Here is a 25,630-nt window from a genome sequence, read left to right on the forward strand (position 1 = left end):
CAGTTTGGCGGGCGGCTGCCTGCCTGCCAGCCGAACTGTCAAAGGCCTATTAAGGCCATTTAAGTATCAATTTAAATAATTAACATAGCTGCCCGTCCAACCTTAAGGTTGGTGGGCAGGTGAAGAGCCCAGGCAGCCTTTGCATTTATCATGAAACCTCATCCACGGGCGGGATGAGGTTTCATGAAGGTTTTTAAACTTCAATAAAAATTTTAAATAAAATTTATAGACATGTCCCAGTTCATGTGACACTGTCACAGGAGGGGACATGTCTTAAAATTTTTTTTTCTCCTTTATTTAAATTTTAAAAAATCAAACTAATCATTTAGCATGCGTGAAAGAGCGCAGGCCCCGATTCAGTCTACTCCTCTGCCTGCACAGGGGGCGCTCACCGCTTCTGGGTGTGTGTCATGCCGGGCGGGCCTTAATTGGCCCGCCCATGTAAAATGGCAGCGTGCAGCCAATTGCTGCCGCAATCGGCTGCGCGCCCGCCCACGCCCAACTCCCCCGACGGGGAGAGAATTCTCCCCCTAGTCTCTTGCCTAGACTTTCTCTATCCCCTAACTTATTAACTTAAATCCTCTCCACTGCCCTATTTACTCTGCCATTGGGTTTTGTTGCAATTTCAATTGCAGTGAAAGTGTAGCTATCCTGTGTTTCAGAACAAACCCCAACTTTTTTGCATTTGATGTTGTATTCAAGAGCAATTTTCCTTATGTTTTAATCATAAATGACCATTTTCCCTGCATAAATTTCCTTGGTTTCAGCATTCACATATTATACTAACCTCATAATTTTCCACTTCACCATCCTCAACATCCAATTCCAAACTAAAAGCTGGTCCCACAGTAGGTGGTACTGGAAGCATTGATCTGCACAGAAAAATATCAGGCCGTTAGTTTAAAATGGTTTTTATAAAGGTTCCCTTTTATATCTATGCAGGTTACAAAAACAATTGCAGGTTTTATAACATTTATGCTTATAACATTCAATGTCAGAATATGTGCGCCGTGAATAATCTACTGAAACATTTTTAACTTTACCACAAAAAGGACTTGGTGGCTCAATGCATTAAGCACACAAATCTTTATTTGACATATGTGGATTGTATCCAGCCCAGACCAAAATAATAAATGTTGGCTTTAAGGTTAAGATATGCAGTAAGTTCAATTGGTCTCAACCCACACTGGGTAGAGTAGCATTACGCTATTGGAATAGCGATCCAGAAGATCGAGAGTTCAAATCTTTAGATTAGTTCAGCTTGATTAAACTTATTGGGGAAAATCAGGGGCACAAGGTTAAACTATGCAAGAGTAGGAAAAGACTAGAAGTTAGGCGATTTTACTTTTCCCAGAAAATAGTGAGCCTCTGAAATACAATGTCGGCTAGTGCAGTGTGCTGCATCTCTGCATGTTTTCTAGACGGAGCTGGATAGATTCATAACTGGCCTGAGATCGCATCGTATAGAAGGCAAGTGGTTGTACACATAACACATATTGATACGTGGACCATAGATTTGGTCATTTGTAGACTGCTATCATTGTGGTTTGCTAATTTTCATCAGACAAGTAAACCTGGTCCACACGTAGCTTTAGTCCTCCATACACAGTTAACTCTCAATATCTTCCAAGACAGCTTGGTACAACTGTACAAACAACTGCTGAACATTCACCATCGCCACCTTCACAACTGAGGTTGGATAATAAATGTGGCTTTGCCCAGAAGCAGAAAACAAAATGCACCCGTTCACAGTGAACACATGACTGTGGGCACAGAATTATGGTACCACATGGTAATCAGAACCACAAAAGCCACAAGGATGACTGGTGTGGGAAATAGATTGTTACAGCAATGCAGCAGTGTTCTTTTGAACTGAGAGTTAAGATACACTGTTGAGAAAGAGTAGAAGGAGTTTTGCTCTGCTTTAAATATTTACAATACTTGACCTTAACCAGAGTTTGACAGTCTGTGCCAAAGTGGTAAAAGTTCCATTTCCAGTACTCACAATATTCATATAGAGATTCACAAAATTCACCAAAAGAAACGAATATAATCTAAAATTGTAAATAATTCTGACTTTTATAATATAAGAAAGAAGGTTTAGTTCTGCTTTGTGCAACCACAAGAACTGTGGTAAAGGTGTACGAGCCAGGAGAGAGAGCACTACTTGTATTCCATCTGTCTCGTCTGGATTCAAACCCAGTTCCTGAGATCAAAGCTGTGGATGCTTTTTGGATTGCTTTGTTGCTGATCTTTTTGCAATTATAATTTCAAATTATATTTCATGGAGACATTTCTGACTATATTTTAGGATTTAGATGACAGACTTACCTTCACTAGTCCTACTCATCACAGAATTCCAATATTTCTTTTGTTCTCGAGTGCTTTAGAGGCACTTTGGCCTGACTTAGGATACAGTGTCCCGTTTTAGTCTGCATGGTTGGTAAAATTGATGCTTCAGGAATAAGTTTAGGGATGGGCCACAAGAATGATTCCCATTTTAAAACTTCTCATTCACCATAATAAACTTAAAGAGCTGGGTCTGTATACTTTAAAGAAGCATTGAGAGCAGGGAAATTTGATTGAGGTGTTTAAAATATTGAAAGGCTACATTCATATAAATAGACAATTTCATTTAAACAAGATACAGAGGACCAGGGGTCATTCATAGTTATGCAAGGTTAGGATTAGTCAGGTGATTCTTCTATAGACTTATGGAACAAGTTGCTGGGTCTGCAGATTTGCTGTATGCCTTCAAAAAGCCTGATCAGTTCCTGGCTAGGATAGAGATCAAAGTGTACAAAATGTAGGCAAAATATTACCTAATATAAATCATGACCAATATTGTTTCATGGACTTGTTTATGATGGCCTTAGGGAGTTGGAGAGGAATTTTCCAGATTTTGTTCTCCCTAGACCAGCTTTAGGATTTTATAGGATTTTTTCGTCTCTCCGAGGAGATTACAAAGGATTAGGGATCAAGATGCTAAAGGCACTATGACTGTGTGGACCAGCGGGTCTATCTGTCCATCATTTTTGTTTGTTTGCATTCAGACGAATCTTACATTTCCACTAAGAATTATTGCACATTGTCTGCTTATGATATTCAAACTTGTGGCATAAACATCAGCAATTTATTCACTCCTTTCTTTGTGCTGGCTTCTCTTCCCCCTCCTGCACTGCAAATCTTTGGTGTTCCTCAAGGATCTATTCTTGGCCCCCTTCTCATCTACATTCTGTGCCTCAGCGACATCGTCCAAAATCACAGTGTCAGTTTCCATACTCAGCTCTACCTCACCACCAACTCTCTTGACTCCTCCACTGTATCTAAATTGTCAAAATGCTTGTCTGACATCCAGTACTGGATGAGTAGAAAATTCCTCCAACTAAATATTGGGAAAACTGAAGTCAATTTCTTTGGTCTACACACAAACTCCACTCCTCAGCCACCAACTCCATTCTCCCTGGTAACTATCCAAAGCTGAACCAGACTGTTGGCAACCTTAGTGCTTGGTGTCGTAGTTGACCTCTGAGAGGAGCTTCAATCACAAATCTACACCATCATTTAAATCACCTATCATCACCCCTCTTGCCTAACTCTTTCCCCGACTTAGCTCCCTGCTGCTGAAACCCATGTTCATATCTTTGCTACCTCCAAGTGTGACTATTTCAAAGTACTCTGGCAGGCCTCCCATTTTGTACCCTCTAAACTTGAAGTTATTTAAAATTCTGCTTCTGGTGTCCTAGCCCACGGCTATCACTCCTGCGCTTGCTGGCATCCGGCTAAGCAACATCTTGATTTCAAAATTTTTATCCTCATTTTTAAATCCCTCCATGGCCTCATACCTCCATTTCCCCAACTTCTTCAGCCCCACAATCCTCCAGGAAAGCTGCACTCCTCTAACTCTGACCTCTTGAGTATCCCCAATTTTAATCACTCCATCACTGGCTTTCAGCCGTCAAGGTCTGAACCTTTCCACCTCTCTTTCCTCACTTCTCTCCACCTCTCTTTCCTCACTTCTCTCCTTTAATTCAATCCTTAAAACCTATTTCTTTCTCAAAACTTTGGTCATCACCCCTAATATTGTCTTGAGTGGCACAATGTTAAATTTTGTTTGATCATGCTATGTTAAGTGCATGGTATAAGTAGAAGTTACTATTGTTTTGTAGTAATGACGTCAATGAAGATGGAGGTTCTCTGTAGCCCTAGTGATTTATTTACTTTTTGCTGAGATCACTTGAGGACATGCACATTAAAAAAATGTAAAGAACCATTCTTGCTGGCCCACTGCGCTCACATTGTGCACTGAATCATGGTACATGCAATCACAGGATATGTCACTTTCTAGGAATTACAGCCAGAGGATGGCGAACTTAGAAATCACAAAAGGCTTGCTTGGGAAGTAAACTGTTGACAGAAAAGATATATGCTGATGCTGGCAGTCAGCAAACTTGGTCACAATGATGTTATATAAGGGAGCATAATTTTCTGCAAACTTTGCACTTTTATGTATACTCTTCCCTCCAGCATCCTATAGTAAAATATATTCATTGTGGCATTTTAGATGCTTCAAAAGGGGTCAATCCAAAAATGGATCCTGAGCCAAAGCAGATATTAGGAGGGGTGACCAAAAGCTTGATCAAAGATGGATTTCAGGCAGGAAATTAAAGAAGGAGGAGGAAGTGGAAGTGGAGGGATATGGGGAGGGAATCCATTTATAGTGAAGGAATTTCAGATATTTAAAATGCATATATATAGTTGTCGAAGACAGACTTAATGAACTTTAGAGGGGTCATCTAATAACCAAAAAGACAGAGGGCGGAATTTTCCATGCCCACTGGCATCGGGTGTCATGGCGGGTGTGAGCAGACAATATGGCGGGAAGCCCAAAAATTGGTTTCACTATGTCGTGAAACCTGTCTGCAATCGTCCACTCCGCCTGTCAATGGTGGGAAATTCATTGTAATACACTTGCATGTCATTATAGCCCAGCTTGCCAGAATCATCCCCCCATGCTGGATCATTTGAGCACGTCAGCACAACTGCATGTCGACATGTTTCACAACAACATTTATAAGGCGTGCACCTGGCGAGCTGCACTTTGCGGGGAACTCGAAGGTGAGTGCACAGTAACGTTGCGCAGTGCACACAAGAGTTGCCTGTTGGATCTCAAGATTGAGGTGCAGCACATGCAGAGGAGAGCACAGGCAAGTCGCATTTTCCTGGCGGCTGACAGTGCGGTGCCGGGGCAAGGGCTGCAGTGTGGTTGAAGCGAGTTGAAGGAGGGGGCAAGGGCTGTACAGCGGCTGATGGTAGTGCATAAGCAGGTGAGGGGGACTATAGCTTATCTGCCCACTCGAGCAATTCAGAGACCTGAAAGTGCCAACAAATGCTCTAGAGCTTTTCACTCCTCAGGTATAGACTGCAAACTAACAAGTAGACTGCAGAACAATTGGGCAACTGTACAACTTGCCCAATCTCCTCATGAAAGCTATCCATGGAGCAGTCACTGGTGGAGGCACTCACAGCCCTTTGCAATGTCATCATTCAGGTTTGGACCAGTCTCCCCGATGGTTCAAGCTAACAGTGCAGCTTTGCAGTGCGTGTTAGGAAAATGCCTGCGCCTGAGCTGAGAGCTCAGCATGCAGTCCAGTGGGCAAAGCTACCACCAATCGTTCAGGTGGAGTGGGGCCGAGGTGGGTGGGGTTTCGGGCAGCCATGCAGTGCACTAAACTTTGGCCACCCAAGTGGTGGCCAGCACTCTTTGGGATGCGTTAAGGGGCCTTCAGACTCAACCAAGAGAAGTTCTTAGCACACCCAAGCTAACCTACGTTTCCCTCTCTTTCATCCTGCAGGGGAAGTACGTCAGGAGCATGGAGCCTGGTGACCTACCTGTATGCTTCATGGCCTACTGAGAGTGGAGATGAAGGAGAAGAGAACGATGGAGGTGCCTGGCTGGGCTAAGGGAGGAGCAATACCCTCAGGAGGAAGGGGCAGCTGGGGCTCCTTGCATGTCGCCAAGGAGCCACAGCAAGCCCTCACTGGTCGACAACTAGCTAGACCCTGGGTCTACAGACGACGCTTGTCGTTCCTGCAGATGACCGAGAGCCAGTGTTGCCGAAGACTGCGCATGTCCAGGGAACTGGTCGGTCACATTTGCCACCTGCTGCAGGATTTGGCGCCATGGGGACATGGAGTGGCTGTGAAAGTGACCTCGGTGCTCAATTTTTACGCCAGTGGCACCCTTCACGGTTCTACAAGTGACCTCTGTGGGATATTGCAAGCTTCCACTCATAAAGGCATCCAAGAGGTCACGGACGCCATCTTCGTGAAGGCACACAACATTGTGCATTTCACACTGGATCAGGAAAACCAGGATGCAAGAGTGCTGGGTTTTGCCCAGATCTCAGGTTTTCCACAGGTGCAGAGTGCCAGCGACTGCACTCATGTGGCACTCAGATTTCCGTGGAAACAAGCAATCAACTACCTTAACCGCAAGGGCTTCCACTTGCTGAATCGACCACCACAGGCGCACCCTAAAGTCTGCGCATGGTTCCCAGGGAGTATCCACGATTTCTACATTCTTAATAGGTCTTAGATCCCTGGGGAAACTTATTTAACTTCTCCTGATCCAATGGTATCCTTCATGAGCTGAAACCTTCAGGACCACACTGTCACTGGACACAGATGCTGATGGGATGGGATGGGGGGGGCGGGGCCAGCCGCACCTCAAAGGTGTTGGGAGCACACAGAGAAAGACAGAACTCTGTGCCACTGGCCCAGGACATTCCAGCAGCAATGATAAGCCCCGGTGAGGTGCAGGTATGACTGATGTGACCAGTGACAGTGAAGGCACACCATTAGTGTGCTGGGAAGGTTACACAAAGCACAGGGATGAGGCCACAGACTGAGACACCTGCCTTCATCTTGTGCAGGGGCCAGCCAAGGTTTCACATATGAGCGACACGAACACTGCTCATCAGAACAAGGAGCCATAGGCAGGGAGACATTCTTGGGAGCTTATTAACAAAGTGAAAATTATCTACAAGTGATTAACACCTGTGCCCAGGCCGTGCAACTACATCATCTTAACCTTCCTAACCCTGCTGCTACGTCTTGGTGCTCCACCAACATCCACAGCAGAGGTGGAGGCAGCCTGTTGACTGCTACGCCCTATCTGTGATGATCTTGATGGACATCGTTTGGAGGGCCCCGGCTTGCTTTCAGGGACCTGCTGTGTGGCAGTGGTACCCTCTTTGGCCTGTGGAGCTGGAGCTGCTGGAGTCACAGGAAGATGGGACGCTCCCGAAGTCGCCTGGGTGGATGGCCCCAGGGTGTGCACCCACTGATCCTCCTCCTAATGGGTGCCTGAGGGCCCCTGGCTGACTCCTTGAAGAGAAGGGGAAGCTGGAGTGAGATCGAGCTGCCCCGCACCCCTTTCGCCTCTACAATGTTGGAGGCCAACTATGGTTTCAGTGATGGAGTTCAGCCCATGCAGCAGTGCAGGACCAATGTCCTGGTCCAAGGTCTCCATTGTAGCTTCCATCCTAACAGTGCTGACCTCGGTGCGTTGGCATCCTGGTGCTATCACCTCAGGTAGATGGACTCCTCCATTGTGCCTTGCAACGTGAGAAGAACATCCCTTCCTGATGTTCCCGAGTTTGCCTTTGCAGGTCCAGAAAGTGAGCTATGACCGAGTCCAGAGGCTTGTCATCTGACTTGGACTCAGCAGATTTCTGGTCTCCAGCATTCCTCCGAGTACCGGAAACCTGGGAAGTCCCTGCCGCCGCCTGCTGTGGATCAGACAGTGCGATGTGCTCACCAAATTGTGACCCCAAGGCTTCTGTAAAGCTTGGTCCTACCGAGGTGTGTGTCCCTGCACTGGCGGAGGCTGTGGGTGAATGCTGTGACAGGTCTTCAATTAGGGTATCAGTAGATTCTTCTTCTGAGGTGTCTTTGGGGCTTGAGTCAAGGACCTGTGTTGTGGACCCCCTCGGCTGTTTCCCAGATGTGCCTGCAAAAGTAAGGAGAGATAATTAGTGCATGGAACTGGCCTGTGAAACAGGACACATCACTCACAGGACTGTTATCTGATGGATGTTGCACTGCTAGATCCTCACTTGGTACAGCACCGCCAATCTAACCATCAGCATAGGAACGGTCTGGATCTTCGCTGGTCAGCTGTATGACTCTACTTTCAAAGTCTATGAGGACCATGATGTCGGGTATTCCACCAGTCTGTGACCTCTCCCTCTTGTTGTGTGGCAGCTTGTCCTGCATGAATACAGATGGAGAGAATGTAAGCAGGACACCAGATAACTATACCTGGCATGTATGGGTGGGGATGGGATGAGGACAGTGAAGGTGAGAGAGTGAATGTTGATGTCCCTTGAACTGGCAGTGAGTGAGATCTCTGTGGATGTGTGATGGATTTGAGATTTGAGAGTGATGAGAAAAGTGACTTACCCTGGCGAAACGGATGAGATTATTCATCCTCTTTCGGCACTGGGTGGCTGTCCTCTTTTGCAGCCAGATTGGTGATGTTATTGCTTCTCCTGCGGCCTGAGTCGGCGCACAGGACACCATGGCAGGCCTCAACGGCGTCCAAAAATTGTTTGAGGGACACATCACTGAATCGGGGGGGGCTGCAATCTTTTTGCCTTTTTGTCTTCTGTGCAGCAGTCCTGGGCTGGAAGCACAGAGGTGTGTGCTTAGCTGCATTTGAAATATGGTGCCCGACGTGAGGAAGCGGTGAGGTGGTGGCATGGTGGGTGAATCAGAGGCCGCCTGCCAACGACCCGGCGTGTTTGCCAGGATTGCATGATTAATGAGGGGTTTGGATGATACGGCGTGCAAAGCCGTCATTGCGGCCGGCAGATAAAAACATTCTTTTTCCCGCCTGCTACCGCATTTAGTGCAAATCTGGGATGATTCCGCCCAGAAATTACAGAATAAGAAATGTAGTGTTAAGCTTCAGTGAGACATTTACTGAAGTAAGAGGATACCCTGTAGTAACTGCAGTACAATGCTATACCATTACAATATGTTTCTTATTGTGATGTATTTGGTTAAGTCCCAACTTCTATTGCATTACGTACTTCCAAGTGGCACACGATTCAGGATAATCTTGATAAGAATTTATATAAATCATTTTAATCTTCATTTATATTTAAACAATCAGTTGTCCTAAAAATCTGAATACAACTTTCATATTGCTATTTGCTTTGATCTTCTTCACAATCTTGACGAACCAAAACACAAAAAGCTAAACTAAAAAAGCACTTCAGAAATGTTAAGATACTTGAGCAAAATAGTTGCCCAATGGTTTGTAATTTTCCCCCAACCAATCCAGTATTTAAAGTCTTAAACTTATAAACAAAACTCCAAGTCAAGGCATTCCTTCTGTTCAGTTTTCAGCCTTACATGGTATATTTACCATTTATCAAGAAAGGGTACAATTCCATCAAAATTGCATGACATAAAATTGATCTCCTGCAAAATGCAGGGAATGTGAGGTGAATGCCCATCTGAAAAGAAAGCCTCTCAGGTTAATAAACACTTAAAAAGGGTAAAAGGTCCCAGGCTGGCAGCCAAGGAATATAGACTGAAAGCCTGAGTTTGATTCCAATATGTGCTTAGTGTGAGAAATGGATATGATTTTAAAAATATATATATTTGGGGAATATTGTGTTATTCTGTGAAGGAGGCTGTGTGTGAATGATGTAGTTAAGCTGGACAGAGATTAATAGGAGACAGGTTGTCGGTGGAGTTTAAAACATGAAAAGAATAGCGATGTTAGGTTTGAGGTACAAGTAAATAGGTTGGATCTAACATTTGCCTTTTTAGATAAGTTAAGAACTTGTTTGAATATCAAAGGGAAGTCAGAAGTGATAAGAAACATGTTTACATCTTGCAGGAGTAGGGATATTATATTTTATTGACCCGAAAGCATAGACAAAATGGATACACGAAAGACTTTATATTTGGAAGGATTTGAATTTCAAAGAGGTGCGAGAACAATGGAACCTGAGATGAAAGTGGGGGGAGAAAATGTATTTTAGAGTTTCTCGGAACTGCAGCTGAGAGCTGTAGCAGCTGGAGCTCTAGGCTGAGAGAAGAGGCAGTTTGAATCAGCCATCCAGTCAAGCCAGGAAAGTCTTGGGCTGTAATAAGCAGTCTGTTCTAAATTCTTAGATTTCCATGGCAGAGTGGAAGAGAGTTAGAAGTCATGTGGCATGCCTTTATTGAAGCTACAGCAGTTTGCCTTGCGTAATATTACTGGATTTTTATAGTTAAACATCTATAAGAGATAGATGTTGCCTGGAAGGTGTTGACTTGTGGGTCTGACCAAGTAGAGAGTCTTTTTTGGGGAATGTTTTGTAAGACTAATTTTAACTGTAATCTTGTGTGCTTAAATTTTCTTTTACTCTTGTTCATAAAACTTTTACTTTTAATTTTTAAAATCCCAAAAGTGTCACTGGACTGCTTGCTGCTGAGATCAGCACGTCTTCTTCTCGTTTTCAGAATACCAAAAAAGGGTATGGGCTGTAAGCCAAATTTCTCTCTGGGATTTGGTTTGCGCAGCAATTAACATCAGCTGTGGTCATAACAAATTTAGGGGCTCTTTGCAGGGTTATTAAAATTCCTTGATTGGGTTGGAGTTTGTGAATCTAAAAGATACAAGTGCAAGAAGAATCCTGGACTCAGGAGTTTTGTGTTGAGGGGTTTTAAAGTGGTTGGACTTTGAAATGGCTTTGGCAATTGCTATGACTTTTCTGGGAGTGGAAAATGTGACTGCGGAGTATTTGAAATCTCTGACTAAAACTCAGTTGAGAGAGTTAGCAGAGGAAGTGCAGATAGCGATAAAAGCGGAATTTCGTAAGGTTGATATGCTTAAAGTGCTTACCCCGCATTTAAAGTTGGAGGAAGGGATACCTGAATCTACTGTCACACAGCTGGAGGTAGTAAGACTTCAGTTGCAAATGAGGAAGCTTGAACTTGAACAAGAAATTGAATTTAAAAAAATTGAACTGGAACGAAAAGAAAAATGAAAAAAAAACTCGAGTTCGAAAGGACAGACTAAAGAAATAGAAATTTAAAAAAGCTTCAATGGGAAAAGGAAAGAGAAAATTACAAGAGTTAGAAACACGAAAGCTTGAACTTCAACTTCAGAGAGAGAAGTTAGCAATTGAGGAGAGAGGGAAAGAGATAGAGAGCTACAGAGAGAGAAAGAGGCTGGACAGTATGAATTGTCTAAAGTGAAACTTAGAGTAAAGGAGGAAAGGAGAGAGTGATTCAGATGGTGCCTTTGATTCCTTTGAGGAATTTGATTTAACAAGGAATCTTCGGTTAGTGTCTAAATTTAGAGGATGGAGTTGAAAAATATTTCACCTCATTTGAAAAGATAGCTATAAATTGAATTGGCCAAGAAGTGCTTGGACTATAGTGTTTTGTCAGGTACAGCAATGAATGTATAGTATGCAAGCTTATCAGAGGAATGGTCTGCAGATTACGAGATAGAAGGCAATATAAAATGCTTATGAGCTTGTCACTGAAGGTTATCAGCTGAAGTTTAGAATTTTAAGGAAAAGACCTCATCAGACATTTGTGGAGTTTGCAAAAGGGAAAGAAATTATCGGGGGTCAATGGTTTAGGACATTAAAATTAGATAAGACTTTTGAAAATGTAAGCGAGGTTATGACTATGGAAGAATTTAGAAATAGCATTCCAGTAAACATCAAGACATATTTAGATGAAAGACAAAGTAAAGAGATTAGGGAAACTGCAGTTTTAGCCGATACATATGATATTTCACACAAACAGTTGAGCATAGGAAAGGGTCATTTGGAAATCAGCAAGGAGGTTGGAGATTTAGAAAACCTAGTGATGGTAGAAATGTTAGTAGTAAGGATCAAGTTGTAGGACGCCAGTCTATTAAAGATGAAAAGGTGGAAAGTAGAGTTAAAAGAAGGAAACTGATATGTTACTATTGGAACAAGGCTGGACATACAAGATCAAGTTGTTGGAGGTTAAGCAGGAGGCAAGATAAACCAATGGTTTTTGTACAGGTGGAGCAGGAAGAAATCAGCAGTAGCTAGAGAAGTGGGAATGTGTTCACAACCTACCCAAGGGAGTTCTGAAGGGCAGGTTACAGAGATGTTTAAAGATTTGATGTGCAAAGGGAAAATATATCCAGGTGTACGGGGAACTGCAGGAAAGGATGTCAAAATTTTAAGGGATACGGGGCTAGCCAGACCTCGATGTAATGGGATAGTGCCATCTGTTGTCCAGAAGGGTTATTGCAGGAAAAAGTACTAATTCAGGGAATTCATGGCGGGGTAAAACCTATTTCACTGTGTCAAGTAAATTTAAAAAGTGATTTGAAAACAGGAGGGGTGATTGTTGGGGTAATAGAGAAATTGCCCATTGCAGGGGTTCAATTTATTCTAGGGAATGATTTAGCTGGATCACAGATATTGACTATGCCTACTGTAGTAGAGCAGCTTGTTGAAACACAGTCAACAGAGGTTTTACATAAAGAGCATCTCGGAGTGTTTTGGACTGAGTGGTGATGGGATCACGAACGCACACGTTTAAACAGGAAGAGGGAGATGGGGGAAGATGCTGACATTCAGCTGGCTATATCAATCTTTGAAAAGATTACTCAAGAGGAGAAGATTAAAGAAGATGAGGCTGAAATGTTTGATTCATTGAAGTTAGTGGAATTACAACAGGAGGATCCAGATTTGAAGCAATTATACCAATTTATTCTGAAACAGAAGCAGAATACATTCCACAGTGATATTACATTAAGAACAATTTGTTAATGACGAAATGGAGAATGCCTCATGTTCTGGCAGATGAAAAGTGGGCAATGGTGCACCAAGTAGTGATACCATCCGGGTACCGGAATAAAATTTTGGGAGTGGCTCATGAAATTCCAATGGCTGGACATTTGGGAATTAGAAAAACTCAAGCTAAGATACAAAACATTTCTATTGCCCTGGACTACATAGAATTTCACTACATCTTTATCAAACATGTCACACATGTCAGGCGATGGGTAAACCTCAAGCAATAATTAAACCTGCACCTTTAATTCAAATTCCAGCACTTGAGGAATCCTTTAACAAGGTCCTAATTGATTGTGTAGGACCCCTCCCTAGGACTAAATGTAGGCATCAGTACTTGCTGACAATTACAGATGTGTCTACGAGATTTCCAGAAGCAATACCTTTAAGGAAAATTACAGCAAAGGTGAATGTAAAAGAGTTAACCAAATTCTTTACAAGGTATGGATTACCAAAAGAAATATAGTCAGATCAAGGTTCAAATTTCACATCACAGCTATTTAAAGAAGTGATGAACAGCCTAGGAATAAAGCAATTTAGGTCATCAGCCTATCACCCTGAATCGCAAGGTGCCTTCGAAAGGTGGCATCAGACTTTAAAGACTATGATTAGAGCATATAGTCAAAACTATCCACATAATTGGGATTGAGGGATTCCATTCTTGTCGTTTGCAATTAGGGATGCCCCTGATGAGTCAACAGGGTTCAGTCCTCTCAAGTTAATTTTTGGTCATGAAGTTGGGGGCCACTCAAATTGATTCAGGAGAAATTAGTGAGTCAAAGTTCTGAAACTATTCTCCTGGATTATGTGTCGAAATTGGATACAAAATTGGCTGAGGGATAGGAAAGAGATAGTAATGATTAATGGGTATTTTTCAGGCTGGAAGAAGGTTTGTAGTGGAGCTCCCCAGGGGTCAGTATTGGGATCCTTGTTCTTCCTGATATATATAAATGATCTAGATCTTGGTGTACAGAGGACAATTTCAAAGTTTGCGGATAACACAAAACTTGGAGAATTGTAAACTGTGAGGAGGACAGTGTAGAACTTCAAAAGGACATTGACACATTGGTAGAGTGGGCAGATGAAGGTCAATGTGGAGAAGGGTGAGGTGATACACTTTGGTACAAAGAATATGGAGAGACAGTATAAAATAAAGGATACTATTTTAAAGGGTGTGCAGGAGCAGAGAGACCTGGGTGTATATGTACATAAGTCATTAATGGTGGCTGGACAGGTAGAGAGAGCTGTTTCTAAAGCATACAGTATTATAGGCTACATTAATAGGAGCATAGAGTACAAGAGCAGGGAGGTAATGATGAACTTATATAAGACATTGGTTGGACCTCAGCTGGAGTATTGTGTACAGTTCTGGGTGCCACACTATAGGAAGGGTGTGAATGCATTGGAGAGAGTGCAGAAGAGGTTTACAACAATGGTTCCAGGGATGAGATACTTCAGTTATGAGGAAAGATTGGAGAAGTTGGGACTGTTTCCTTGGAGGGGAGAAGGCTGAGAGGAGGCTTGATAGTGTTTCCTTGGAGGGGAGAAGGCCGAGAGGAGGCTTGATAGAAGTTTTCAAAATAATGATGGGCCTGGACAGAGTAGATAGGGAGAAACTGTTCCCACTTGTAAACGGATCGAGAACCAGGGGGCACAGTTTTAAAGTATTTTGCAAAAGAAGCAAATGCGAGGTGAGAAAAAACTTTTTCACACAATGAGTAGTTAGGATTTGGAATGCACTGTCTGAAAGTGTGGTGGAGGCAGGTTCAATTGAGGCATTCAAGAGGGCATTGGATGATTATCTAAATAGAAACAATGTGCAGGGCTATGGGGAAAAGGCAGGAGATTGGCACTAAGTTAAAATGCTCAGAGAGCTGGTGCAGACACAATGGGCTGAATGACCTCCTTCTACACCGTAACAATTCTGTAAATTCAGAGAGAGATTAAGTAAGGCATGTGAGCTAACTAGGAAACATTTAAAGATATCTCAACCATTAATGAAGGCAAATGCAGCCAAAAGAGCAAAGGCTTGTAGTTTTGTGGCCTGGGAAAAAGTGTTAGTTTGTTGCCAGTGTCAGGCGAACTGTTGAGGGCGAGGTTTAGTGGACCTTACCAGATCGAAAAGAGACTGAGTGAAGTAAACTACGTAGTGAATTCCCCAGATAGAAGAAAGGATCAGCGAGTGTGCCATGTAAATATGCCCCAAAAGTACTTTGACAGAGAGGATAAACAGGCAGTGGTACCGGTAGTTGTAACAAAGAAAACAGGGGTAGAAAGTCAGAATTCTGAAATTGACCTTCCTCTGGATAAATTGGACAATGAGGAAATACTTAAGAATCAAATGTGATGTTAGATTACCTTCCAGAAAAATGTTGAAGTGATTTAAAAGAGCTACTGCAGTCACACAAAGCAGTTTGTGGAAATAAACTGGGGAAAACAGATTCAGCTATACATTATGTTGATGTGGGGAGTTCAGATTCAATAATGCAACACTCACGTAGATTAAATCCAGTAAAATTAGCTCAAGTGCGGAAAGACGTGGAACCCAGTCACAGTAATAGGAGTTCACCCATCGCAATGGTGCCGAAATCAGATGGAACACAAAGACTATGTATTGATTACCGGAAAGTGAACACAGCAACAAAGACAGATTCATATCCTATTTCACGATTGGAGGATTGTATCAAGAAAATGGGACAGTCAACGTTTATCACAAAAATTGACCTGCTGTGAGGATATTGGCAAGTACCCTTACCAGAAAGGGCAAAAGAGATAACAGCTTTTGTGACGCCGGATGGTCTATATCAATGCAAAGTAATGCTCTTTGGTATGAAAAATGCACAAGCAACATTTCAGAGACTAACAAACAAAGTGATTGAGGGACTGAGCAATTGTGCTGTTTATATTGATGACTTAGTAGTATTCAGTCAAATGTGGGAGGAACATTTACAACATTTAAAGGAACTGTTTGACTACAGGAAGCCAATTTGGCTGTACTCTTGGCTAAAAGTGAACTTGCGAAAGCACAAGTGACATATTTAGGTCACAATGTTGGACGTGGTGAAGCAGCCCTCCGAAATGCAAAAGTAAAAGCTATCGTGGAATTCCCAGTGCCTACAGAAATATGGGAAGTATTGAGATTGCTAGGCATGAGTGGATTTTATTGGAAATTCGTGCCAAACTTCAGCAGTGTAGTTGCTCCACTAACTAGATTGTTAAAAAAGAACAGAAAATTCCAATGGACACAGGAGTGTCAGAATGCATTTGCCAGCCTGAAAGCTGCACTCACACTAAGCCTGTTCTAGCAGCACCTGATTATACAAAGCAGTTGAAGTTGGCTATTGACGCCAGTGATGTGGGTGTTGGCTCTGTGTTACTACGAGATGATGAACTAGGAACTGAGAAGCTGGGAGGATATTTCTCACAGGGGTTGAATGTACATCAGAAGAAATATTCAACTATAGAGAAAGAGATTTTAAGTTTGGTGTTAGCTTTGCAGCATTTTGAAGTGTATGTTGCAAACAATTCTTCAGAGACAGTTATATTTACTGACCACAATCCTTTGAAGTTTCCTGAAAAGTTTCAGGACAAAAATGCAAGACTGTTTTGGTGGAGCTTATTATTGCAACCGTTCAATTCACAAATTATACATGTGACTGGACGAGAGAATTTAATTGCAGATGCATTGTAAATAATTTAAAATTTAAAAGAACTTGGACATTGGCAAATGGAGAATGGACTGGAATAAACTATTTTTTCACAAGAGACATGTATATATTTTCATGGTTAATGCATGCACACGATAGTGTAATAGTTTTGTTTGTATAGTTAAATGCAGTAAGGAATACAAACTGGGTTGAAAAAATGAAACCATCCTTTTGAAATTATGATGATTCATTTTTTGCCAGGGAGGAAAGTGTGAGAAATGGATGTGATTATTTAAAAATATTTTTGGGGAATTATTGTGTTATTCTGTGAAGAAGGCTGTGTGTATGTGTGCGTGTGCGCATGCGTGCATGATTTAATTAAGCTGGGCAGAGATTAATAGAAGAAAGGTTGTCTGGGGGGGTTTAACACATGAGAAGGATAGAGGCATTAGGTTTGAGGTACAAGTAGGTTGGATCTAACATTTGCATTTTAGGTAAGTTGAGAACTTGTTTGAAAATCAAAGGGAAGCCAGAGGCGACAAGAAACATGTTTGCATCTTGTGGGAGTTCCATAGGTAAACAGAAGTAGGGATGTCATATTTTATTGACCCAAAAGCAAAGACAAAATGGAGACATGGAAGATTTTATATTTGGAAGAATTTGAGTTTCGAAGAGGTGTGAGAACAGTGGAACCTGAGATGAAAGGGGAAAAATGTATTTTAGAGTTGCTGTTGAACTGGAGCTGAGAGATGTAGCAGCTGGAGCTCTAGGCTGGGAGAAGAGGCAGTATGAATCAGCCATCCAGTCAAGTCAGAAAAGTCTTGGGCTGCAACAAGCAGGCTGTTCTAAAGTCTTGGATTTCCACAGCAGAGTGGAAGAGAGTTAGAGGTCATGTGGTATGTCTTTATTGAAGTTATAGCAGTTTGCCTTGGGTAATATTACTGGATTTTTGTTGTTAAGGATGTATCTATAAGGGAGTGTTGCTTGGAAGGTGCAACTTGTGGGTCTGACCAAGTAGACAGTCTTTTTTAGGAATGTTTTGTAAGACTAATTTTTAACTGTGTAACTGTTATGTTGTGTGCTTAAGTTTTCTTCTATTCTTGTTAATAAAACTTTTATTTTTAATTTTTAAAATTCCAGAAGTGTTACTGGACTTCTTGCTGCTGAGATCAGTACGTCCTCTCGTTTTCAGAATACAAACAAAAAACGGTATGGGCTGTAAGCCAAGTTTCTCTCTGGGATTTGGTTTGCACAGCAATTAACATAGGCTGTGGTCATAACACAGCTAATTTCAGACAGGAGCAGGATAGAGAGTTGTAACATGCTTTTGAGCCTTGTGCTCAGGAGCAGGGAAGCAAAAACAAAGCAGTTAGGACTTAATCTCTGGATTGTTCAGTGGCTCCCCAAAGAAAGTGGCCATCTGCAGACTTTGGCTGAAAACAACATTGCATTTGGTTATTTTACACTCTGCAGTTTGACATGTACGGTCGAGAACGGGTTTGTTCAACTTGCAGCACCGTGAGCCGGATGTGACCCACAAAGCCCCCCAGTGTGGCCCCCGAGGCAGTCTTCAAAATGGCGGCAAGTGGAGTGGAAGATTCTGAAAGAAACTGCTCCTCCGAGCACAGGCCATTGCTCTCTGCGTTTGCTGCTGATATGTTATCAGCAACAAATGTGGGAGAGAAGCAGTCTGTGATTAGAGGAGCAGCAACACTGGTAGCCATGAATGCGCTCTGGAAAAAGAGGTATTGGCCGGGTAGGGGAGGGAGAAGCTGCCGGGCCAGGCCAGATGGGGAAGGAAGAGGATGACGGGCTGGAAGAGGCTGATGCGGTGGCGCGGGCAGGAGTGGTGAGGATGAAGAGACACCCTCCCATACCACCGGGCAGCGAGAGAGAGTGAGTGCGCGAGTGAGAGAAAGAGTGCGCGAGTGAGAGAAAGAGTGCGCGAGTGAGAGAAAGAGTGCGCGAGTGAGAGAAAGAGTGCGCGAGTGAGAGAAAGAGTGCGCGAGTGAGAGAAAGAGTGCGCGATTGAGAGAAAGAGTGCGCGAGCGAGTGTGGGGGAGAAAGAGTGCGCGAGCGAGCGTGGGGGAGAAAGAGTGCACGAGGGAGCGTGGGGGAGAAAGTGCGCGAGCGAGCGTGGAGGGAGAGAGCACGAGAGTGAGCATGGGGGAGAGAGAGCACAAGTGAGATTGTGGGAGAGAGAGAGAGCGTGAGTGAGAGTGTGGGAGAGAGCAAGAGAGTGGAATTGTGGGAGAGTGTGTGTTGGAGAGAGAGAAAGAGAGTGGGAATAAGAGTGTGGGGGAGAGAGAGAGAATGTGTGGGAGAGAGAATGAGAGAGTGCGAGTGAGCGTGGGGGATAGAAAGACTGAGTGGGCGCAGGAGAGTGGGCACGAGACAGTGAGAGCGAGTGCGAGGGCGCCAGGGAGAGAGAGGGCTTGCCAGGGAGAGGGCGCCAAAAGAGAATGAGAGAGAGAGAGCGGGAGGGAGCAAGGGAGTGCAGGGGAGGAGTGCGGGGAGGGAGCACGAGAGAGGGAGGGAGAGGGGTAAGAAATTAAACAAGGTCTGCCTTCTCAGGTGGACATGAATGATCCCATGGCACTATTTCAAAGAAGAGATGGGAAGTTAATAGCACACTTACATGGTTATGATTCAGGTCATAAAATATTGGGTAAATAGTCCTACTTGTATAGTTTAAAATTAGATCAGAAATCTGCAGCAGATCTCTGCTCAATTATAAAAGGTGAGTCAGTACATAACTCCAGTGTGTAAACAGAGGAAATTCTGTTTCTTCAGGGCAACAGGAAAGTGCCCACCACTTTAGGTCCTTCCCCAGCCAAATGAGGAAATTAAGCAGTAAAGGTCACAAAGATAATTTTAATAATTACAAGAAAAATGACTGGAAATAATGGCTTGAGAGAGCTACTTGTCTCCAATTTCCAATTAAAATCTTGGCCCAAAGGAGGATTTGCTAAATGTACATCAAATGAATCTGAAAAAAAATGAAAATATCTCCAGAATTAACAGGACCAATAAAGGATAAAATAAAACTTGAACCACCAAATACATTTTCTGTCATTTTTTATACTTTGGATTGCACTGTAACACCCATTCCGACTTACTTTCATGGCACTAATCTGTATGGCCGCAATAGTACATCCAATGGTTAAACAGCAGCAGATGCTTTATAAAGACTTTTTTCTACCTGCTTAGTGAGGAGAACAGAAAGCTTGTCCCGCTTATTTTTACCAACCTTTTATAATGCTTTAATTTTATTATTTGTACTTACAAGTGGACACATCGCAAATTGGGAAATGGGCTCACCAAATTTTTCTGGGATTTGAATGCCTGATAATTCACTCAGTAGGTTAGTTATTGTGCTGAGAGCTCAATTTCGTAAGATTAGACGGATTTGTAGATTACAAGTATGGGAACCGAGTATGAAGTTACAATTGTTGATAACAGCCTGGAACCTTTAATGGACAAAGACCTATTTGGATTTCCTGATCTCTTTATTATGGTACTGAAAGTAGTTATTAAATTTTGTGATATACAAGCAAATACAAGAAATCTATCATGATATTACAAACTGATATACCAGGTGGTGCATTGGAACTCAGCTTGTAACTGATTAAAATGCTCTGTTCAGCCTCTTGTAATTTTTAAAATTTGAATTCTCTTCATTCCTTCCTTTGGGGCACAGAGTTTGTACATTGGTTGAACCACTGAATGAATATGGTGCAAAACGTTCCAAGCATTATATATTAAATAAATATGTAACTGTCACAGTACATGAGTAGGTTGCATGCCACTTCGAAAACAATAAATTAACTTACAGGAAATATGGCAAGAAGCTAGGGTGATAAGGTGGAGGTGGTAAGGGCTGCTGCGAGCGATATCTGCGTCCTGTCAGTCTTCGAGGCATGAAATGAGGATATGGCTGTTCAGGAGCAAATAACAAGACAACAGCATACATAAGTAGTAGTTAAGATATTGGCCCACTGCAAATAATAATATCCATAAATTAAATCACCTATTTAATGAATAAAATAACTTCACAGATAAGTATCACCAATAAAATATATTTCCTGGCAGATCTCCAAGTTTTCAAAATAGTCAGATTTACAAGGCTCTATACAACCTCTATTCATGCTGTAAATAGTCAGTGAATGTACTCAGGAAATGGAAGATTGCCTGTAGATATAATTATTTTGTGAAGTAAAAACTCATCAGAACAAAATATCCATACAAAGTGTAAGTGATAGCATTTACCTTTTCATGAATAGAATTTACTTTAGTGACCTTCAAAATTAAGCATCGTTGCCTATTTTCTGCTAATGAAACTGCTTATAATTTGCACTCTCAAGATAACTAATAGTGCTTCTATGATGTTTCAAAATTCCCGAGAAAAAAAACTTGAGTCACAAAAGCGTACATTAAGTTTTGAATATAAGAACATAAGAATTAGGAGGTGGTGGTCACCTGGCGCCCCCCATCTGCTCCACTATTCAATAGGAACATGGCTGATCTGACTGTGGCTTTAACTCCACTTTTCTGCCTGCTCCTATAACCCTTGATTCCCTTATCAATCAAAAATCTGTCTAACTCAACTTTAAGTATATTCAATGACTCAGCCTCCACTGCTCACTGGGGAAAGAATTCCAAAAATTAATGATCCCTGAAAGAAAAAATTCCTCCTCATCCCCATCTTAAACAAGATACTCCACGTTTTGAAACTATGCCTCCTAGTTCTAGATTCCCCCAAGAGAGGAAATATCCTCTCAGTATCTACCCTGTCAGGACCCCTCAGAATTTCAATATTTCAACAAGATCACCTCTCATTCTTCCAATAAATAAAGGCCCAACCTGCTCAACCTTTCCTCAGAAGATAAACCCCTCATCCCAGGAGAAGCTTCTCTGAACTGCTTCCAATGCCATATGTCCCTCCTTAAATAAGGTGACCAAAACTGTACACAGTATTCTAGGTGTGGTCTCACTAATATCCTGTACAGCTGTAGCAAGACTTCCCTACTTGTACAAGGACACCCAGATCCGCTTGTACCACAGCATTCTGTAGTGTCTCCATTTAAATACTATTCTACTTTTCTATTGTTCCTGCCAAGGTGGACAGCCTAATCTTTTATCACATTATACCCCATCTGCCAATTTTTTGTCCTTAACCTATCTATATCTCTTTGCAGTCTCCTTGCAACTCGCTTTCCTACCTATCTTCGTATCGTCAACAAATTTGGCTACAATACGATCGATCCAAGTAATTAATATAGATCGTAAATAGTTGAGGCCCCAGCACTCATCCCTGTGACACTCCACCAGTTACAGTTTGACATCCTGAAAATGACCCATTTCACCTGACTTTCTGTTTCCTGCTGTCAGTCAGTGCTCTATCTATGTTAATATATTGCACCATACACCATGAGCTCTTATCTTGTGCAGTAACCTTTTATGTGGCACCTAACCTTTTGGAAATCCAAAAACACCACAGGTGGAATACGGTCCCACCGACATCAATGAACTTTTGAACGGCTCGCTGCATTTATAGCCCTGCCTCCCTCTGCGACTAGGCTGTGAAATTCCACCCTACATCTACTGGTTCCCTTTGCTACATCCTCAAAAAAACTCTAATAGATTTCAACATCAAATCAAACATCTTTTCTCTTTCAGAAAACCATGCTGACTCTGCTTGATTGCATTATGATTTTCTAAATGTACTACTATCACCTCTTTAATAATGAATTCTAGAATTTTCCCAATGACAGACATTAGTCTAACTGGCCTATAGTCTCCCACCTTTCTGAACAGAAGTGTTATATTTACAATTTTCCAATCTGCCGGGACCTTTCGAGAATCTAGGGAATTTTGGAAGATTACAACCAATGCATCCACCATCTTTCCAGCCACTTCTTTTAAGACCCTAGGATGCAAGCCATCAGGTGCAGGGGACTGGTCAGCCTCAAGTACCATTAGCATTCCCATTACTTTTTCTCTAGTGACAGTTATTGTTTTAAATTCCTCCCTGCCTTTTGCCTCTTGACTTTCTACTATTCTTGGGATGCTTTTTATGTCTCACTATCTAAGGGAACAATGCTAACTTTAGCTACTTTTTTTAATATACTTGTAGAAGCGTTTACTGTATGCTTTTCTATTTCTTGCTAGTTTTCTCTCTAATTCTCTTCCAATTTCTCCCTCTTTATAACTTTTTAGTTATCGTCTGCTGGTTTTAAAATCTTCCCAATCTCCTGGCCTACCACTAATCTTCGCAGCATTATACACCTGTTCTTTCAATTTGATAACATCCTTAACTTCCTTAGTTAGGCTGGTGCGTCCTTCTGGTAGAGTCTTTTTTCAATCAATGGACTATATCTTTGTTGAGAGTTATGAAATATCTCCTTGAATGTCTGCTACTGCTTCTCTACCATCTTGCCTTTTAACCTATTTACCCAGTCCACTTTAGCCAGCACTATTTTCACACTCTTATAATTACCTTTATTTAAGTTAAAACACTAGTTCTGAATGCACATTTCTCACTCTTAAACTGAAAATGAAATTCTGTCATGATATGATCACTCTTGCCAAGAGGATCCTATACCATGAGGTCTTTCATTAACCCTGTCTCATTACACATTATAAGGCCCAAATAGCTTCTTCCCTGGTAGGTTCCAGAATGTATTATTCTAAGAAACTGTCCGGAATGCACTCTATGAACTCATCCTCCAGGCTACTTTTGCTAATTTGATTTGTCCAATGGATGAGAAGATTAAGTCACCCATGATTATTGTAGTACCTTTCTTGCAAGCCCCCATTATTTCTTGATGTATACCCTAATTTCCTCTTTTTTAAAAGTCATCCTTCGTTCTTGCAGCATTGTACATCTTTTCTTTGTCAGGGGACCTAGAAACCACTCCCACCAGTGACTTCTTTCCTCTGCTATTTCTTACCTCCATGTAAACTGATTCTACATCTTGATCTTCTAAACCAAGATCATTTCTCACTATTGTACTGATCTGATCCTTGTTAGAGAATATTCCATGGGAGTAAATTTGAAATTATTTGCATTAGATAGACTAAAATAATCTCATAATTAATGAACAACATATGGCTGAACTATACGGGTCACATTCCAAAAGTATAATAAATAATATGAAACCAATTACAAAAGCTCATAAGAAATAGGTGGAATAAACCATTCGGGTCCATCAAGCCTGCTCCACCATTCAATAAGATCATAGTTGATCCGATTATGGCCTTAACTACACTTTCCTGCCTGCTCTCCATAACTCATGACTCTCTTGCAATTCAAATTATTTACCATGGAGTACTTCATTTGAGTATTGTGCTGAAAAGAACTTTTTAATAATTATAATTTTAATCAGTATGTTGTGTTCTGTACTTTCTCCAATCCCATATATATTCAATAATTGATATTGGGCCATTACTGGTTATTTGATGTGGACAGACACTCCTAAATAATTTGCATATAACACAATCACACGGGTGTATGCAACAAAAGACGGAGTTGAAAATATGGGACTCTGCTGCTTCTTTGTTAGATACGATGGCAGGTTGGAGTTGGGCTACCGTACAGTAGTCTAGATCATCTGACCGGCATTCCTCACAGCTAGCTAAAGTGCCTCACAATTCTAACCCATGTCATATTAATAGAAATAGTCGTGTTCTGACACTCTAGTGCAGCACTGAGGGTGTGCTATTGTTGTCAGGGGCCCTGCCTGTCTTCTAAGGTGAATGGAAATGATGCCATAGCACATTTTTGAAGAGGAATAGTGGAGTGCTGTTCTGGCCAATATCACTAACAACCAACATCACTAACAAATTAATCTGGCCATTTATTGCATTACTGATTGTTTGATCTTGCAGTGCACAAGCTGGCTGTCGTGTTCCCTACATTGCAACAGTGACTACACTTGAAAAGTACTTAATTTGCCATAAAGTGCTTTGGGAAATCCTGAGGTCATGAAAGACACTATTGTAAAAAACATATCTTTTTATTTCTGTTGGACTGTGGACTAAAATTACAATGGCTGCAGTTTGAAGGACATGTCCACTGGAACAGTGTGAGGGATATATACAATGTTGCTATCCTGGAACAGAGTGTGCCATGAAAGACAGGTTGGTGCTGAGTAGGAGTCTGGTCTAATGGGGAACTGCCTGGCAACAACATTTTAATTGGCTCCTGACCAGATGACTGGGGTTTGTGCGAGAGCAGTGCAGCAGAATAGCTCCTAGCTAAGGAAAAAGACCTAAAACCTCTCTCCTGTGTGTGTAAGATTCCAGTAATCCTACAAAATAGCTTATTGGTTTTTTCTCCTCATATCTCTATAATCTGCTCTCTCTCTGAAAATTTCTGTCAAAAGGAAAAGGGGAAAATCACTGTTAGAGACATCGAAAGGCAAGTGCTTAACCAGTAAACTAAAGACTGAAAGTACTGGAAGACCACCTCGTGTCATCAGCAAAGAACTGAAAGGAATTTGGGAGACGTCGATCAAAATCAATCCATTGAATCTTGTACTCTGGAATTGGTGCTATTGAACTGTTTTATCCCACCCTTAAAATCCATGTTTTTGTATGTCTTGTGCGTCTTGTATGTGTGTGTGTAGGGATTTAAGAGGGGGCAGAATTTAGGTTATAGAGTTAGAAATTAACAGTTCATATTTCTTTCTTTTGCCACTGGTTAACGACAGTTTGTTCAATAAACAGTTATTTACTTATTAAGTTTACAAATCTTGTGCTCGTATTCTGTTAACCTAAATTAAACAATTAGTTGGGTTGATCAAACTTTTTCACATTTGTCACGGCTTGGGGAGCAGTGGGGCTTGATATCGCAGCGCACTATCCCCAGCGAGTCATGACACTATACAAATGCATGTCTTTCTTTCTATGCTTTAGAAGTGGAGATTGGAGGAGTAAAAGTCTGCTTTGGACTAGTTATGTTATTAATGTTGGTAAAGTTTGTAGAGAATGCATATTCTTTGACTTCCGAGTTGTGTTATTGATGTTTGTTTTTTCTTTAATACCAAAAACTTGAGAAGTTGTATGCATCTTGAACTGATCTTAATGAATTGTAAATAATAAATCACTAAGTAATAACGGTATATTTTG

General features: G+C 41.8%; 1 protein-coding gene across 1 annotated transcript in view; it reads right to left on the bottom strand.

Annotated features, from left to right (window-relative positions):
* The window catches only part of LOC144697809 (E3 ubiquitin-protein ligase RNF38-like), a 218,338-nt gene that overhangs the window by 15,632 nt on the left and 177,076 nt on the right, over window positions 1-25,630 (bottom strand). The window contains 2 exon segments of the mRNA XM_078569797.1: window positions 788-872; window positions 20,332-20,435. Of these exon segments, the coding sequence (XP_078425923.1) occupies window positions 788-872; window positions 20,332-20,435 (189 nt within the window).

Source organism: Cetorhinus maximus, chromosome 2, assembly GCF_964194155.1.
Source record: "Cetorhinus maximus chromosome 2, sCetMax3.hap1.1, whole genome shotgun sequence".
In the NCBI taxonomy this organism is placed as follows: domain Eukaryota; kingdom Metazoa; phylum Chordata; class Chondrichthyes; order Lamniformes; family Cetorhinidae; genus Cetorhinus; species Cetorhinus maximus.